The sequence below is a fragment of the Xyrauchen texanus genome, chromosome 24, assembly GCF_025860055.1.
Source record: "Xyrauchen texanus isolate HMW12.3.18 chromosome 24, RBS_HiC_50CHRs, whole genome shotgun sequence".
NCBI classification, from domain to species: domain Eukaryota; kingdom Metazoa; phylum Chordata; class Actinopteri; order Cypriniformes; family Catostomidae; genus Xyrauchen; species Xyrauchen texanus.
Window position 1 is genome coordinate 3,356,128 of NC_068299.1, and position 18,674 is coordinate 3,374,801.

The 18,674-nt window shown below is 36.3% G+C and overlaps 1 protein-coding gene across 2 annotated transcripts in view; it reads left to right on the top strand.

The window, feature by feature from the left end:
* The window catches only part of LOC127617575 (integrin alpha-9-like), a 116,595-nt gene that overhangs the window by 3,335 nt on the left and 94,586 nt on the right, over nt 1–18,674 (top strand). For both annotated transcript variants that reach the window (XM_052089554.1, XM_052089555.1), the window contains exon 3: nt 9,591–9,697. In XM_052089554.1, the coding sequence (XP_051945514.1) occupies nt 9,591–9,697 (107 nt within the window). The remainder of the gene's footprint in view (nt 1–9,590; nt 9,698–18,674) is intronic.

The following is an 18,674-nucleotide window of genomic DNA, read 5'->3' on the forward strand; positions in this document are numbered from 1 at the left end:
TATCCACATAGAAACTAATGATATCACAATTGGGCTGAATTATATAGTTCACAAAGAACTTGACACAGTGACATCTGAAAACAAATGCTGCTAGTGCTTTTTTTCAAAACTAACTTCAGCATATTAACTATGGACATGTTCCACTGATGTTTGACAAGTGTCCAAATAAGTTTGTGTCTATTGTTTTATCATTTCAAATGAATATTTTTGCATAAAAAAGTGTGCTTTTGCTATCATTCTTTAAAACAAATGCCACTTGCTTTGATATTTGTTATATTATGCAAACTCATTCATACATATTTAAGTGTGCCCTAAATGTCCAAATACTTTTGGGGGTGCACTGTATAAGGGAGGAAAATGTATACAAACCCGTTGACCCCGATAGTGCAGTATATTGTCACACTATATGGGGAAAGTTGTCACAATGGGACTTGCCACTGAACCATTAAATGGGGGGTGATGACGGTGGGAATGTGTCACCATTACAACCACCAAAACAAAATCTACACCTCTCTTTAAATCTACACTGGCAGTAAACAGCCTGTTATTGGCTTTTCAGCAACATTTAATAAATAAAACAATTCTGATGCACAAAACGATTCATTAAACAACATAAATTGAAAAGGTAACATACAAAAATAAAATAAAAAAACTTGTTTTTACCAACCAACATAACTATGTAACTATGTAAATTTATGACATTAAAACACATAAGGCAACCTGCCCCGATAAAAATGACAACATACTTCGACCTGAATATTATGAACAATACCTTTGTCCTAGGACACCTTTAAACATTTTGGTAAAATTCTGCCTTCATAAGATGTATGTCAGTGTGGTTTAATTATCTTCGCCTGTTTATCCAAGAGCTATAACAAAAATATGATGATCGTGAACATTTACTTTGGAAACACACGTTTGGATTTTTGACTAAGTCTTATCATTTCTAAGATTTTGCCCTTGTGACCACTATCCCATGTGACAACTAGCCCCGGTCTCACCATTTGGTGTAGTATTAGTCAGCAAAGGAACCATATTGTCGGGTCTCCATGAGAGTGAGTTATCTGTATGTGTTCTAATAACATTCAATGAGCTGGTACTGTAGATCTACTTTTCAGTTTACATTTTCATGTTGACAGCGTTTTCAATTCATTCCTATGAAAGCCAAGCATCATGCTCGCAAGGTGGATCGTAGGATTGGCAGCAGTGCGGAGCAAGCTCTCTCCTAGTGCTGTGAGCGCCTTTGACCAGATTTTGTCTGCCCCAGTGGAAACGCAGCCTAAAACGCAGTTTTAGCGACACGCAGTAAATATCGAAAATTCCTCAAAAGCTTATTGAATATTTTCTTTATCATGATATATATCGATATTGTTTTATCGCCCAGCCGTAATTCTATATATAATATAATTTTCATAAACTAAATTGTAATGTAATTACTTGTAGTTTTTCTGCAAACTACTTACTCTTACTTGAGTCATAATATTTCTTAGTACTTCTAGTTGTACTCAAGTTAATTATTTCTCCTTAAGTAAAAAAAACAGTACTCTTTTCACCACTGTATGGAAGCACATCACTCTATAAGTATCTTATGTGTCTGAAAAGGTACATATGCTTCTTAACTTGTGTGGTGCAACATAGTGTTTAGCTGTTAAACAAGTGATTGTGTTGATTGCATCAGATAAAATGAAAATAAAAAAAATTGCTGCCAAATTGCACAGTCAAATCAGCCTGTAACGGCAGAACAGTAAAAGAACAGAACTGTTTTACATGGGTAGTTTAAACCAAACAACTGTACCACTGAAATTACTCATGGAGTTTGGACCTGTCAATATTTGAAAATCTGCTTTGGACAGACGTTTTAGTGGCTCGTTTTGGCTTGTTTTGGTTATGAAAACATGCTTTTCTTCAGTTATTATTAATCATAAAATATCCTATTACCATTGTTATACCAACACTCATTTTCAGAGCTAATGGCAGTTAGAAATGCCCATTTCCTATTTTAAACATGCAATGTGTGTCATAGGCGTAAACTGATACAGCAAGTCTGTTTTTGTGATGGACAGCAGTTTCCCTTTGAAAACATTTGTCATTATCAGAGGTGTTTGCTAAGACAAGCACCACTGTTACTATTGCTCATACTTGATACATGATTTAAACAAAACCCTAAAATAAAGTATTCAACTTTGGCATGTAACTCAGCACGTTTGTGCCACAGACATGAATGATACCTCTCATTATGCAGCTTTTTGAACAGAGGCATACATCTGTACAGAAAAGGTGAAATGTATTTAGTATAAATGTATAAAGTACGTTGGCCCAGGGGTGCACAACACAACAAAATTAAGCTACAACACAAAATAAATAAGCCACAATACAAAGAAATTAAGCCACAACACATTGAAAACTTGGTACAAAATAACACAAAAGCCACAACACAACGGAAATAACCCATAACACAACAGAAATAAGCCACAACACAATGTAAATAAGCCACAACATAACATAAATAAAGCTCAACACAATGTAAATAAGCCACAACAGAAATGAGCCACAACACAACAGAAATAAGCCACAACACAATATAACTAAGCCACAACACACACAAAAAAATCCACAAAACAATGGAATAAAGATCTAGTTAAATCATGATCTCGTCTGATCGAGTCAGAACTGCCGCACAAATTAAAATGCAGTGTTTAAAAATATACATTTTTAAACACAGGCTATTGTCATAAGGCTATTGCATTCTGTAGAAATCTGTCTGGCTGCTGAAATATTTTGATACAAATGATGAATGGTTTGGCTAATATTTTCCGAGAGCCCGGGTCAAGAATCCAATATGTAGAAATCACTTGAAGCTCGGTGAGTTCTTTTCTTGTGGTGCAGAGAATTATGTGTCTTAAATACACGCACTTCTGCCTACACTGTGTTCTGTATTACTGACAGAACACACATGAGTAAATGAGGCATTTCAGTAGACCTGGGGCCTCAACTTGAGTATGGGATGATATCTCTCCAGGGCCTCCTCGAGAAATATCCCTCCTGATATGGGGAAACTAGTGTGTGTATCTCTGAAGATGTAATAAAGGAACAGTTCTGTGAAAATGAAAATCCTGTCATCATTTATTCTGTTGTTATTTTTGTATGGGAAATAGCAGCCTTTTGTGTTCCACGGAACAGAAAAAGTCAGAATTAAAATTTTCGTGGGAACTAACCCTTGTTAAAGGTTTGTAGTAGGGCTGCACAATTAATCTAAATAAAATCGAAACGCGATATGACCTTGTGCGATTATTAAACTGGAAGGGCTGCGATTTAATTAAATAAATAAATATTCTGCTCTCTTCAAAGTTTATTTGTGCTGCTCTGTCCAGTCTATATTAAGTTAGAGCATTGTTAGTGTTTTCAGAGCGGTTCTGCACTCCACATCTCCCTCTCATGCTTAGAGTAACAGAAGTGCTCTGAGTTTCAAGGCACAGGTATCACAATAATAACGTGGAATACAAGATGGGGTATAATTCAAACATCTTTATTAACTGATTGCTGAGCAAACAGAATTAACAGTAACGCATGTAGAGTCCAGAAACTTCTCTTCTCCTGTCATTTGTTTACCTCACGAGAAAGTGTGTCGACCTTATTACACTCCCCGCGGAAACAAGTAAAAGCAGAACTAATATTACCAACATCCAACAAAATGAAAAGGAAAGAAAGTACATATAATAAATCTATATTAAATATTTAGTTACTATACTATAATGCATTACTAAATTAAATATAATACAAAAATGATTAAAAATAATTAAATAAAATGGTGAAAAACTTACCAAAATTTTAACTTTAAATTGAGTTACACCAATGGGACATCAGTTACATTTACATTTGGCAGATGCTTTTATCCAAAGCGACTTACAGTGCACTTATTACAGGGACAATCCCCAGAGCAACCTGGAGTTAAGTATCTTGCTCAAGGACACAATGGTGGTGGCTGTGGGGATCGAACCAGCGACCTTCTGATTACCAGTTATGTGCTTTAGACCACTACACCACCACCACTCCGTTCAGTTCAACTTCAGTTTGGCATTAAGCCTCATTCTTTAGGACTATCTTATATACAGTAAAGAATCGTTTGTATCAGCCAACTAGTTTTTAAGGCCTAGAATAAAGAGTAACATTTATATTTTAAAATTATATTTTGTGTTTATTGCATTATTCAATCAACCAACATTATTTTTGACAGCAAAAACTAGGCAACAACTATGGTTTTAGTTAATTTAGTTAACAGTGACATTGAACAGAAAGCTTACATATAACCAGTTTTGACAGAGCTGCTGATAAAAAGTTAAATGATCAACATCAATTGATGAGATGAAAAGAAAATTGGATATCGGTATCGGATGTTAAAATCCTGATTGGAGCATCCCTAATATTCAAGTTGACTGTTTCAAAAACAAATGATGATGATAAATGGGTTGAGACGCTGTCACAAAATGGACAAAAACAGGTACACGTGGATTGTAACATTTGAATATTTAGAAGTCTTTGTTTCACTGTTATATATTTATTTGTTTGTGGTTAAACTGAAAAAAAAGGTCTCAGTTTGGTTATTTTTAAGAGGGCTCAAGTGCGAAAACCCCAGCAGCCTTTTTGCAGTAGAACATGTGGAAAACGTTACCATCATAATCGCAGTTCAAATCGCAATCACAATATTTTTCAACATAATCGCAATATGACTTTTTGTCCAAATCTTGCAGCCCTAGTTTGTAGTAAAGGTCTGTTGTAAATTTTTGAAGAATGTTATGTCTGATATCACAATACCATGGCTAGACATTTACTCATCCACTTGGAGACACAAAATTATTTATTGGTTTTTATCTTGGTAGTTGCAAGCATATTTTGAGAAATTCTTTAGCTGTGTACAAATTGTCTCCTACAAGATCTACTCATAATAGATCCACAACCTTTTACATTTATAGTCTTAATTGAAGTTCATTACTGGTGAAGTAAAACGATATGCTCCTGTTGTTTTGTGACCCTCAGTTGTTACGAGAGAATCTCTTCATCAAATACAGCAAATATGCTATTTCCATCTAAAGCAACACAGAGTCCATTCAAGCTTGTAGTCAGGGAGAGTAATTATGATCTTTTTTTTTTTTTTTGAGGATAAGCATCATGATTGTCTGTGTGCAATTTGCAGAGCTCTTTGTCTTTCCCGGAGGTGATGCAGACAGTTTGGAGCCAGTCTTACACGCTTACTGGATGTTTTTTTTTTGGCACTATTCAGAGTAAATTCTAGAGTCTGATCCTGGAGATCAGCAGGTACAGAAATACTCAAACAAGCCCGTCTGGCGCAAACAATCATCCATGCGATTATCTAATCAGCCTATCCTGTGGCAGCAGTGCAGTGCATATAATAATTCAGATATGGGTCAGGAGCTTTTGATTGCTGGTGTATGTTTGTAAGTATGTTTTTCTAAATGTTTGAATATTTGATTAAAGTTGGTCGGTTACAGTTTGACACTTTTTTTGTCATTTTGCAGATTATCGTCAACTAAAAGTTTAAAATTATTTTCGTTGACTAAAATTATATGCCATTTTCTGACTAAATATGCCCTTATATGTGCTCAAAATGTACTAAAATGAATGAATATGACATGACGAAATATTGACTAATTTTAAAGGATATTTTCATCAAAACACTAAAACTATGTAACCTGTAACATTTCTTTAATATTTCTGGCTTCCGACCACATATCGTTATGTTTTTAGGATTTTGTTGTCTGATGATCAAAAGAGAGAATTATTTACAGTGTTTTATACACCATTTTCTGCAAACGTTTGCTAATTATTTTTATCATATGATGTCAGAACTTTGACTCATTTGACTAACTTTGACTAATTCGCTTAAAAACTAGTATTTATCATTATCTGTGTACATCCTCCTGTTGCAGCCATGTTCACATGACATGCAACAGCATTCCAGAAAGTTTCCGCCCAAGTTGGCAGTCCAACTTCAAGTTGAAAAATTACTTTTCGAGGTTGAGCTCCGCATATTTGTCTTGCACAAGGGCACAAAAGTAAAAGTTCATGGATGAAGCCTCGTTGGTGTTGAATCAACATCCTTTTGGTTACCAGTACACCACACCACCACATGATAACCAGGTGATATTTGGCCATTTCTGGAATTATTTGTACTGGTTGATAATTTATCTTTGCTGATTAAAGGAATAATCCAGGTTTATTATTAAATTCAGTCGACAGCATTTGTGGCATGATGTTGATTACCACAAAAAATTATAAGAAGCAGAACTAAAAAATAAAAGTAGAAATCTGGAGTGTGGCACTGACAGTGCAAGTGAATGTGGTCTTTCCATAAACAATCAAATGCACACTGTTTCAAAAGTATAGCCACAAGATGTAAACAATGTACTTGTTAACATGATTTTAATGTAATAAAATCACTTACTAACTTTTTCTGTCAAAAGTTATATCCAATATTACAATGATGTAAACCCTAAACAGTTTTTTCACACTAATCAGGTTGAACAGCAGTTTTATCACACTAAAATCATTTTAACACATACAATTTATAATGTTTACATGTTGTGGCTATACATTTGAAACAGTGTGTATTTTAACCTTTATGGACTGGTCCTATTCACTTCCATTGTAAGTGCCTCTCTGTAACCCGTGTTTTTTGTTTTTCTTTTCATTTTTATAATCGAGAGACAGGTTGAGCTGAATATGTACTCAACCTGGAACAATCATTTACAGAAGTTAATATTGAAAAATGTACCTACAAACTTGTGATAACATTTAGCTTTATTATGGTCATTAGCTAGCCAACACTTTAGATATTGTCGTTGGCAATCACTTCAAATGTGAAGGTGCAAGGAATGTTCCTTACAATGTCAACATCTCGTCAGATCTTCAACCCGGTTCCCCTGGCCATTTCTGTAACAGACATGTTTGAGTTTGCATCTGTGTTGGCCCTGAGGTTTGGGTTCTCCTGCTTGTGAACAGGACAGAAAGGGTATGGCCTATAGCCGGTCTCTCCGAGGAAGAGTATGACTAAGTCTAGGAAACAGGCAGTGACCGAGGGTGAGGATGAAAGCAATGCGCTCGCTGTCGTTGCTTTTGATCGTCAAGGTTGATTGCTCTTGGGACAGGAGTTAAGGAAGAGCCAGATCAATTTAACACTGAGGAAATATACACTATATTGTATTATTGTATGTTAATAGTGAAAAATGTCAATAAAATTGTCCATTCTAATTTATATGACATCATTTTACCTAATATTTGTGTTTGCTGTGTATTGTTATGCATTTTAGAGAATGGCGTTGTTAGCTGAGATGATTTTTACCCTTTGAAGAGTGTTTCAGATAAGTCACTGGTTCAGTGATGTAAGGATGCCTTAGACTGGAGCTGCCCATGTAGGCCATAGAAAGCATGGACGATTTTGAAACAGAACTTCAGACACACACTTTCTTACAGCTCAGGGCTGATGTGAAGTTTAGTGGTTTTGCATTGCTTAAATCAGTCATACTGAAGCTGGATGGGAGTTGAACAGGCATCAGAGTTCAGTCGGGAATTCCATAGTCTCAGTCTGCGAGTCTCTGCACTGATGCTGTCAGTCTGCTAAAGAGAAAGAAGAGAAAATAACCAGAGCCAAAGAAAACAGCCACTGTCCCGGGAGCCATCACTCTGTCTGTCTCCTGTGGACAATCACCACTTGCCCCTCAGAGCAGGGGCCGCAGTCGTTGAATGCTGATACATACATTAAAGCTGACCCTTATGTTTGGATAAACTCCCTACACGGATAGCATGCCTCACTCATAAATTATCTCTTTTCAACAGATTCATGACAAAAAAAAGAAGCTAAATAGAACATGTAACATCTCAAAAATATAATATTCTTGTTTCTAATGGGTGATAACTACCTATATGTTCATGATCACCACTTTGAGCTCTAGGTAATGTACATACCTTTTGAGATAAGTTTAATGAAAATGAATCTGTGTTTCTGTTTTTTCTTTTTTAATTATTTTTCTTTTTATTTATTCTCTTTTCTCCCAAATTAGAATACCCAATTCCCACTACTTAGTAGGTCCTCATGGTGGCATGGTTACTCAACTCAATCCGGGTGGCGGAGGACAAGTCTCAGTTGCCTCCGCTTCTGAGACCATCAATCCATGCATCTTATCACGTGACTCACTGTGCATGACACCGCGGAGGCTCACAGCATGTGGATACTCATGCTACTCTCCGCGATCCACGCACATTTAACACGTGCCACATCGAGTGCGAGAACCACTAATTGCAACCACGAGGAGGTTACCCCATGTGAGGTTTCCCTCCCTAGCAACCGTTCCAATTTGGTTGCTTAGGAGACCTGGCTGGAGTCACTCAGCACACCCTGGATTCAAACTCGCAACTCCAGGGGTGGTAGTCAGCATCAATACTCGTTGAGCAACCCAGGCCCCCCATTAATCAGTGTTTCTTCATCTTCAGTCACTTTTAGCACCAGTGACTATGAGAAAATAAAGTCTATTTAAAACTTTTTTTTCACTCAGTATTTTTTTATTTTATTTTTGCACTACAGGACACACAATTAAATATTATTTTACAATACAATTAAAAATATTGATTTACTTTTTGCATAATCGGACAAAATTACAGCTTGATTGGAAATGACGGGCAATAAAAATGTTCTGCTTGGAAGTTAATTTACAGTACCTCGATTTTTCTCTGTTTCTTCAAACACCAGATAATGGTTTATTTTTATTAACCTCCTGAGACCCGAGTGTGACTGCTGTGTGCATTTTTAATTTCCCTTTTTGATTTGTAACAAGTAGCACCTAATAAACATGCAAAAAAAAAAAAGAAAATCCTAAAAAGGTATGTCCTCATATGTGGACAGTGGGCCCTAGTTGTGAAATTTTAAATAATACCAAGCAATAGAAAATCAGCTCTTTTTTTATGAAATTGTTTATGTTTCTAGCAGTATTTTGTTATTCATGTTTTTATGACATTACAGCTGATTTTCTGTGAAGCTGCTTTGGAACTATGGTATTTATATTTTTAGATAAGTTAGCATGCAGAGCATCCTGCTTAAACAGTCTACATTTGCTTTGCATGGCATTGATGGTCATTTCAGGCAACAATGGTGCATTAAACAGTGTTTAGAAGGTTATTCCTACCTTTGTGCTCCTGATTTGTTTAACATAGATTGTGTGTTTACTCACATCTTTTCTCTCTGAATTAATATTTAAGGGTTATTTCTTCCTCTTAATTTTTCCAAAAATAGAATGTATAGAATTAATGATTCTTCAAGTAATGGCACAAGTATATTCTGGAGATCTAAACTTTCATATCTTCACATTTGATACACGAGATTCATTTAACTTACACAAAACACTTTTGTTGTGTCTGTAACCGAACGACACGAGTATGGTTCCTGGTCTATATTCCTGCACATTAGACCGTCTCTAACATTGACTGTCTGAAAAGTTTTCTTTATTAATTTGATTTATTTCTCTTTACAGATAGATATGTTTGTCTGTTGGCTACAGTAATGTTCTTTTTTCTTACTCTAGGAAATATGCAGAGAGAGTCTTGCGGGAAAACGTGTCAAGGTGACAGGAACAATGAGTGGATGGGGGTCAGTCTGGCACGACAGGACAAACCCAATGGCAAAATTCTGGTAAGCTTCGTCACAAAACAAAAAACTAAATGGCAATGTCTTCCTCACTCTGTTGGTGTTGCTTACAAACTGTGTTTCGGTTCCTCTAGCTCAACTAGCAACGCCAAGATCACAGGTTGGAGGGATCACAGGGAACACACATATCGATTATAATAAGTCAAGTCAATTTTATTTGTATAGCGCCTTTCACAACACACATAGTTTCAAAGCAGCTTTACAGAATATTAGCATTAACAGACGATAAGAACTGTAATGTCTATAAAGTCGATTAATCATCATTGTGTAATTTAGATAAAATACAAATTTTAATAGTGTTTATAAATAATTAAATGATAATTGTATTAATAACCCCAGTGAGCAAGCTGTAGGCGACTGTGGCAAGGAACACAAAACTCCATAAGATGTAGATTAATGGAGAAAAATAACCTTGGGAGAAACCGGACTCACTGTGGGGGCCAGTTCCCCTCTGGCTAACATTATGAATATAATGAAAATATTAATTATGTATAGGTAAAATCATGGTTTAAAATTATTAAACTAAGTGATAAGGGTCATTGATTAAACATAGATTGTGTTTGAACTGTAAGATTAATGACCAAAGTCTTTGAAGTCCATCTTGATTAATTGCAAAAGTTCACATAGATGCAATTGTCCTTGTTAATTGGCTGATGAAGGCTTTTGTTGGCAATTGTTAGTCTAAGCATTTCAGTTCAGGATCGTAGTCCATAAATAGACCGAGGTGATGCAGGTTGGAGTTGGCATAATTTCATCCTCTGAAGTCCGTCATAATAGATTGAAGTGATGTTTGGCTGGCACCGGCTGCATTTAGTCGTCATCATTCTGCGACATGTAGCAGTGGAGTCCAACATGAAGCAGGATTGGTGCTGGATCCAGCCGGTTCTGGTGACTTCAGGATAGGAGTCCCGAGGTTGAGACAGGGAAACAAATAAAAAGATGTAAGCGTAGATGCCATTGAATTTGTTGCAGAGTTAGAGATCATGCTCAATGTTTCTGGTTTCTGGTTCCGGCAGACCCAACTAAAGCAGCCTAATTGTGGGATAAATTAGGTGTATGCCTGGCTAAATAGATGAGTCTTTAGTCTAGACTTAAACTGAGAGAGTGTGTCTGCATCTCGAACAGTGTTTGGGAGATTATTCCATAGTTTAGGAGCCAAATATGAAAAGGATCTTCCTCCTTTTGTGGATTTTGATATTCTAGGAACTATTAATAGGCCAGAATTTTGCGATCTTAATGAATGTGTTGGAATATAGCGTGTTAGAAGATCACTTAAGTACTGCGGAGATAGACCATTCAAAGCTTTGTACGTAGTTAACAGAATTTTAAAATCAATACAGAATTTAACAGGTAGCCAATGTAACGATGATAAAATGGGGCTAATATGATCATATTCCTTGGTTCTCGTTAGCACTCTGGCTGCTGCATTTTGAACCAATTGAAGTTTATTTATTGAACTTGCTGGACATCCTCCCAGTAATGCATTACAATAATCTAGTCTTGAGGTCATGAACGCATTAATTAGTTTTTCGGCATCAGCAACCGAGAGCATATGCCTTAATTTAGCAATATTTCTTAGGTGGAAGAATGCTGTTCTACAAACATTTGTAATTTGATTTTCAAAGGACAGATTGGTATCAAATATAACACCTAAGTTCTTCGCTGTTGAAGATGATGTAACAGTACATCCATCTAGAGTCAAATTATATTTTAGTGGCTTATTTTTAGAGTTTTTTGGTCCAATAATTAAAACCTCTGTTTTGTCAGAATTGAGTAGAAGGAAATTTCTGGCCATCCAATCTTTTATTTCATTGATACACTCTGCTAATTTTGAGAATTGTGAAATCTCATCAGGTTTTGAAGAAATATAAAGTTGTGTATCGTCAGCATAGCAGTGGAAACGTATTCCACGATTCCTGATAATATCTCCCAGGGGAAACATATACATGGAGAAAAGCAGAGGCCCTAAAACTGATCCCTGTGGCACTCCATACTTTACTTTTGTTTGGTTTGACAATTCCTCATTTAAATAGACAAAGTGGTAGCGGTCTGCTAAATATGACCTAAACCATGCTAATGCCACTCCACAAATTCCAACATAATTCTCCAGCCTATTCAAGAGTATGTTGTGATCTATCGTGTCGAATGCAGCACTAAGATCTAAAAGCACTAGAAGAGAAATGCAGCCGCGATCAGATGATAAGAGCAAGTCATTTGTAACTCTGATAAGTGCAGTCTCTGTGCTGTGATGAGGCCTAAATCCTGATTGAAATTCTTCATATATACTATTTCTCTGTAGAAATGAACATATTTGGGAGGATACTACCTTTTCTAGTATTTTTGACATAAACGGGAGATTTGAAATCGGTCTATAATTAGCAAGTTCTCCAGGATCAAGTTGTGGCTTCTTAATTAGCGGTTTGATAATTGCCATTTTAAAGTTTCTTGGGACATGTCCTAAGCATAGCGAGGAGTTAATGATATTAAGAAGAGGTGCTGATATTACAGGAGATACCTCTTTTAAGAGCTTAGTTGGTATAGGATCTAACAAACAAGTTGTGGCTTTTGATGTTTCGATAAGTTTTGTTAGCTCTTCATGACCTATGATAGCGAAGGATTGAAGTTGTACATGAGGGAAATTATTCGACACTGTTTTCTGAGGTGCTATGACAGATGATTGCATAATTCCAATTTTTTTTCTGATTATTTCAATTTTATCTGTAAAGAAATTCATGAAGTCATTACTCTTGAGCTGTGACGTAATATCAGGCTTTATTCCTAACCAATTTAGCCACAGTACTGAATAAACATCTAGGATTGTTGTGGTTATTTTCTATGAGTTTACTAAAATATGCTGACCTGGCAGCTTTGAGTGCGTGTTTGTAGCTACAGACACTATCCTTCCATGCACCCTGAAATACTTCTAATTTTGTATTTTTCCACATGCGCTCCATTTTCCGAGCTGCTCTCTTGAGAGCATGAGTGTGATCATTGTACCATGGTGCAGGGCTTATTTCTTTAATTTTCTTTAATCGAAGTGGGGCGACAACATCAAGGGTGCTAGAGAAGACTGCATTTAAATTTTTTGTTATTTCATCAAGTTCTTCTGGGCTTTGGGGTTTATTGAGTATATGAGATAGATCTGGAAGAGTATTAGTTAAGTCATCTTTAGTGGTCGAAAGAATAGTTCTACCTGAACGATAGCATGGTGTAGATTGAGTAACATTAGCTGATTGCAGTATGCAAGAGACGAGGTAATGATCCGAGATGTCATCGCTCTGCTGCAGAATTTCTATATTATCAACATCAACTCCATATGAAAGAATTAAATCTAGCGTATGATTATGGCGATGAGTTGGTCCTGTTACATTTTGTCTGACTCCAAGAGAGTTGAGAATATCGATAAATGCTAATCCCAATGTATCATTTTCATTATCTATGTGAATGTTGAAGTCACCAACAATTAAGGCTCTATCTACAGTAACTACAAGATCTGATAAAAAATTTGCAAATTCACTAAGGAAATCTGAATAAGGCCCGGATGATCTATACACTGTAGCAAGGGTAAAGGACGACAGAGATTTTTTATTTATATTTGTATTTGACGGTGTCACATTAAGCATTATTATTTCAAAAGACTTACATTTATATCCTGTCCTCTGAGTAACACCAAAAACTTCACTGTAAATTGTAGCAACACCTCCTCCTCGACCCTTCAGACGAGGTTCATGTTTATAACAATAACCTGGGGGAGTAGATTCATTTAAACTAATATATTCATCCGGTTTAAGCCAGGTTTCAGTCAAACAGAGTGCATCCAATCTATGATCTGTAATCATTTCATTGACAATTAGTGCTTTGGTAGCAAGAGATCTAATGTTTAGTAGCCCTATTTTTATATGATGTTTATTTTTAATTTGTTTGTTTTGTTCAAGTTTGACCTTAATCAAATTTTTTCTAAATGATTTAGTGAGGGTATTGTGTTTGGTAGTTTGGGGAACAGACACAGTCTCTATGAGATATCTAGGTGATACAGTCTCTATGTGTTGTAGTTTATGTGACCTGTGTGACGTCTCATGGCAGCTAGCAGATGTTCGGATTAACCAGTTTGTCTGCTTCCTGACCTGGGCCCCATTTAGTCAATTAATATCATTATTAAGTCTATGAGCCAAATTACTAGAGAGGAGAGCGGCACCTTCCCTGGAGGGATGGAGTCCGTCTCTCTTTAGCAGGTCAGGTCTACCCCAAAAACTTTTCCAATTGTCTATAAATCCTATTTTATTCTGCAGACACCACTCAGACATCCAGCCATTCAGTGACACTAATCTACTATAAACCTCATCACCACGATGAGCAGGGAGGGACCAGAGCATATTACAGTGTCTGACATCGTTTTTGCAAATTTGCACACCTCTTTAACATTATCTTTAGTGATCTCCGACTGGCGAAGCCGGACATCGTTAGTGCCGACATGGATAACAATTTTAGAAAATCTACGTTTAGCATTAGCCAGCACTTGTAAATTTGATTTGATGTCAGACGCTCTGGCCCCGAAATGCAATTAACAATAGTGGCTGGAGTCTCTATTTCCACGTTCCTTACAATAGAATCACCGATAACAAGGGCTCTTTCAATATGATTCTCAGTGGGTGTATCACTGAGTGGGGAGAATTTATTGGAAACCCTAACAGGAACGGGAGAGTGGTGTCTCTTTGCTGAACGAGTATGCCGCCGAGACGTCACCCAAATGCCCTGCTGCAGGGGCTCTATAGCGGAACCAAAGTGTGTGTGTTGCTCTCTGTACTGCCCGCATCCGAAACAGTATCTACCGGCTTCTCTTTCTCACTGACCTCTACTAGCGTTCGGATGCGAGTCTCTAACTCATTAACCTTCTCCGTCAGCCTGACTAATTCCTTACATTTATCACAAGTGAATCCCTCACTGCTGACGGAGGAGGCTATTTTAAACATGTGACATGCAATGCATGAACAAATAACATGAGCCGATGCCATGACTTACCGCAAATTGTTCGTTGTTCCTGAGCGGTGAGGGTTTTGAGGTTGATTTGAATCCCTCACAAAATTGTTTGTTGTTGGTGGTGGTTGTTCTTGGTAAGTGGTGCTTTGAGATCGATGCAGTAATCTGTGTACCGCAGAGGAGAAAAAACGGGTGCGCGCTGAAAAAATACACGCAGTTTAATCGCGATAAAAATAGAACGCGGATGCAGGTGGAATATGTGCGCAGTTCAATCCCGATAAGAGAATAATACGGGAAGACCTGATGCGTGCTTAAAAATGGCAGATGTTTAAGGATTAAAGGCTACAAACACAGACTCTAGCTAGGTGTCAGCAGCAACCTGTAAAATACACGCAGATGAAACGGGAGAAAAAGCGGAAGAATCTGAAACGCGGTAAAATGACAAAGGATATAACTATGAACGATGCGGTAAAATGACAAAGGATAACTATGAACGATGACTATAACGCTGAACGTATGAGAGTAAGCAGTGCTAAGCAGGCCACAAACAAACTCTTGTGCAGCGTGCTGTGCCGTCAGTAACAGGAAGTCCTATAATAGGCTTATACATTGAATGCACTGTAAGTGGCTTTGGATAAAAGCATCTGACAAATGTATAAATGTTATATATTAAATATTAGTCGAGTTCAAAGCTGTTGGAAAATAAACACACACACACACCTATTTGTGTTACTTGGTGTTAGAATTGTTTTTACGACTATTATCGCATGTCTAAACCAGGTGTGATAATGTGATGAGAGCCATCTCTTCCATGTACAGTAAATTTTAGTTTTTTGCAAATTTGAGTCACGCTGCAATATGCAAAGAGCAACAGGACATTCTGTTAATTGCTTTGTTTCTCTTTATGACCTGTCACTTTGGATAGCCCCACCCACTTTGAAATCTCATTGGTCCAAAATTCTTCTTCACAGAACAGTACATTAAACATCAAATATCTTCTGATTGGCTGTTATTTTGTCACTCATGCAGCATTTTCACATTCAGAGTGGACAGACTAATTGCTTGTCACTGGAAACGTTCTACATAGCTTCTCGTTAGTTCATAATATTAATATGAATACATGTAAAACTTTATTGCACATTCGATGAATGAGCAATCATGAAAATATAGTCTATATGAGAATGTAAAAGTATAATCAACATGAATGTTTTCTTCTGATATAACTCATCTAGCTCTAAGTATATATTTGATTTCCATTGTCTTCTTTGGTCTGCTGATTCTACGTGCATCAACTGTTGCCATTGTGTAGTAAAAGGCAAAGGCTTTGCATTAAACTTTGCCTAATAACCCCCCTTTACCATGGTAAAATCATTGTAATGCACAACCTCTTTTGGTTGGCTTTTTGCTTATTATTCCATTCTTACATAGAACATGTAGGCAGTGTTTACATTGGGAGTGCAGACTAAAGAGGAAACATGTTCAAAACGTTATTTACATGATATGTGAAGATAAAAGACTCATTCAGCAGGTAATTATGGGCAACATTCGTGGCAGTATGAGTACAGTGGACTTGTGTAATAAAAACAATCTCAAGGATATGTTATTTCAACCCTTGTTCCACAATTGTTGTTTCTTTACTACCTCTAACGACTGAAATTTTAATCTTCTCAGCAGTTGTTTAATTCAAACCACATTGACTTGTAAAACATGGGGAGAAACTGAATCCATCATTGTTACAAATATCTTTCACGAAGACCGCGTTGTTCAACTCCAGCTGTTCGGCACAGCAAGAGAAAGCAAGGCCGTTTTGAAGTGGGGCTTTTCTCTCGTGATGACAAACTGGACCCCTGGAATAGACGCTTTAACTGGACAAACAAGTCAAACAACACATTAGCACCAATCTCAAGTTTTTCTCTCAATGGCTGAGAGGCAGGGGATAGCTGGGTTTGTTACGGTTCAGGTTGTGTCGTGGTGGTCCGACTCAAGGGCAAAGTCCTCGTTATGTCTTTCCTGCAGAATCCTGCAGTGAGTGATGAGGTCCTGAGCTTCTCACAGAGCCTCCGGTGGTTTATGATAGACATCTTGCAGAAAGGCTGGATCAGGGTGGTCTGGAGGAGGCAAGGACACTTGCAGAATTATCTGTGACATCTTTAAAGACAAATGGACTGAAGTATGGTGATTAGGCAAACATGCAGACATTTAGTTATGTCTATGCAGAAGATGCTAGTAATGTTGGCATTTGTGAGAGTTGTGGTGGCAAATAATATTGTAACAGGGTTACATAATGGTTGGAGTAGGTTAAACCACATTTTATAATTTGCATTACATAACCAATTGCATTTACAGGCTTGTTCAGCTGTGTAAAACAAAGGTTAACAAATGATAAAATATGATAAAAGACACCAACGTTTACATTTATTAATAATAGTCGCAATTCTACTGCCATGTAATATGCTGTAATTTTGCAGCTGTAATCTAAAATGCAATTCAACATGTTATCACTGGTGTGTACTGTCAGCCTTCTACATATCTGGCATTACCAGGATAAAAAGAAACATTATTTCGAATCATACATTGCACGGATGAGAGAAAAACCACTGTGCAAATTCCCTTTTGTTAATGTGCGCTGCGCTCATTCAACCGTAAACTGCTTGCAGAGCTGATCTCTTAAAGAGACAGTACCAATTTAGTGCTTGTTATACATATCAATGTAAACTCAGTGTAAATTGCACAAGTGCATATAAACAAACATGTTACAAAATGTAGTGTGTTAGTGTAATAATTGTGTAAATACATATTTGAAAGGCACAATCATATATTGTGGCATGTTTTAACTTCAGAAAACACTGTAAATATGAAAGAATTTAACAAATACAAATCTTTAACAAATCTATGCAAGGGTTTGGTCAAATGTTTTCTTTTTTAAAAAAATTTTGGTAGTAGTTTTGATATAGTAGCACATAAATTACTATTTTATCATAATTATTATATAATTATTAATTCTATTTTCATTAGGCTCCAACCTTGTGAATTTTTTTTTATTTGAATGAAATTTCAAACAGTGAAAACAGCTTGTATCATTATTTAAAATGCAATTTCATGTCATCATATAAATTGATAGAATGCTAAAATGTGATTAAAAGGATCAACCACAAAATATGAAAATATCTTGCATACTATATTGCTTGAAATCATATGTATGAAAACTATATATATTATACATATTATATATATATAATGTAAAATATGAGTTAAACAGTGTAAATGTAAAATGATCCAAAACTAAAGCTGACCAAAAAGAAAGACATATTTTAAGTATTTATAAATATTTTGATATTTAAGACATTCTTTTCATGTCATGCTCATGCGTCCATATTTTATTATTTGATTTATTTAAATGTGTAAAAATGACTATATGAAGCACACATGCAGAAAACAAGCACACCTTAAGAAATATGACAATTTATATGACAATTAATCGTGAAAGCCATTAATGAGACAATTTTTATACTTTATACTTTCTATAATTTTATACTTTATACTGTACTTTTATACTTTCTCAAACTACTTTTATACTTGCATATATCTGAATAATTTGCAATAAACTTAAAATGTATTGTTTCAAAAGTTTGTATTGTAATTCTCCTCAGAGCTGGTTGGTTTGAACTAAGATGGCTGAAAAAGTGGGTGTGCACTTTTGCGCTCTATGGTCTAATTGACCAAGTCTTCAAACATGGCTTATGCCGTATTGACTATTGCACAGCTGGTTGGATGGTCAACCCGCTTCAAGCTCTTCATGTAACAGATATGTTAGATGTACTGAGTCAAATACATTTTACAGTAATATATGAGCAAATCGAAAATATCTTTATTCCACAGCCTGAAGGCCAATATATGTTCAGTGAGGCGTGTTGTATGAGTTTTTTATAGGTATACATACATGTGTTTACAATGTGCGTGTGCGCATATACCTCACGTGAGCCCC